General features: G+C 69.0%; 1 protein-coding gene across 2 annotated transcripts in view; it reads left to right on the top strand.

The window, feature by feature from the left end:
- Positions 1–31: 31 nt before the first annotated feature.
- The window catches only part of ATP8B2 (ATPase phospholipid transporting 8B2), a 17062-nt gene continuing 15908 nt past the window's right edge, over positions 32–1185 (top strand). Inside the window, exon 1 of one of the 2 annotated variants that reach the window (XM_049634956.1) lies at positions 32–255. In XM_049634956.1, coding sequence (XP_049490913.1) covers positions 168–255 — 88 coding nt within the window. In that variant the 5' untranslated portion in view covers positions 32–167. The remainder of the gene's footprint in view (positions 256–1185) is intronic. The other variant, XM_049634955.1, reaches the window with a different exon arrangement.

Raw genomic sequence — 1185 nt, 5'->3', positions numbered from 1 at the left:
CCGGGCCTGGGGGCGGCGGCGGTCGCGGGGATGGCCGGGGCTGCAGGTGGGGCGCGCGCCCGGCGGCCGGGGCTCCTGCGCCTGCCGGGGGGGCCGCCGCGTCGGCGCTGCTGAGGCCGAGGACAGACCGACAGACTGCCCGCTCTGCCCCCGTTCAAACCGGGATCATGACGGTCCCTAAGGAGATGCCCGAGAAGTGGGCCCGGGCCGGGGCGCCCCCCTCCTGGAGCAGAAAGAAGCCCTCTTGGGGGACAGGTAACGGGAGCTGCGCCTGGCGGCCGCCCGAGCCGTGCTTCCCCTCTGCGCCCTCCCGTTCGGTGCCCCCAGCCTTTCCTGGGCTTCTCCGTTCCAGACCCTGAGGTCCCTGCCGCTCCCTGGTAGGAGTCTCCGCCCGAGGGGCCCCCTCTGCGCTGCGGCAGTTCCTGGGAGTGAAGTGTCCCCGTGGGGACGGGGACAGGACGGACCGCTGAGTGGGCAGAGGATGCTGTGGTCTGAGGCTTTGCTGCAGGCGGGCTCGGAGGGGTGAGGGTTGGAGAGGGGAGGGGCAGGCTCTGGAATGCTGCCTTTGGCTCCAGCCCGGGCCGATGCGGTGTTTACTGCCCCAAGACACCCCCCCTTCTCAGCCTCTGGCCCTTGGGACAGAGGTGGGCTGGGGAGCCCTTCACTGGGCGCCCCCATGTTCCGGGACCCAAACGTGCTGCCTGCAGCCCCAGGTTGGGGGATGCTCCGCATAGGTGTTGCTCAATTGTCACTTGGTTAGTGGCAACTGTGTTGTTTAAGTGCGGATGGCACAGGAAGGGTTACAGTTCGGGAACAGCCCTTCAGAGTACATCCCGTTCCTGCCTCCTTCGTCCCTGTCTTGGTCTGCATGACCCGTATCCCTGACCCCCCTTCTCCTACTTGAAGAGGAGCTTTGAAATAAGGTGATGTCATTGTGGGCCAGTCAGAAGGCGCTGCTGGTGACATGTGACAAGCAGAGGCTCCTGTAGGGGGTACACACGTGGGGACCGTGGGCCGGGATGCTGCCGCAGAGGCAGAGCGGTTGTAGAGCACGGTGACCCTGTCTTGCTGTCCCCCCCCCCCCCCCCCCGGTTGGGGGGGAAACGGCGGGGGCCCCCGGGGGGGGCTGGGGGGGGGGGGGGGGGGGGGGGCGCCCCGCGGCGGGGGCCCCTTCTCTCCCCCCTC

This window comes from Panthera uncia, chromosome F1 (genome assembly GCF_023721935.1).
Source record: "Panthera uncia isolate 11264 chromosome F1, Puncia_PCG_1.0, whole genome shotgun sequence".
NCBI classification, from domain to species: domain Eukaryota; kingdom Metazoa; phylum Chordata; class Mammalia; order Carnivora; family Felidae; genus Panthera; species Panthera uncia.
The sequence above is the reverse complement of the archived record's forward strand: the minus strand, read 5'-3'. Positions and strand labels throughout refer to the sequence as shown.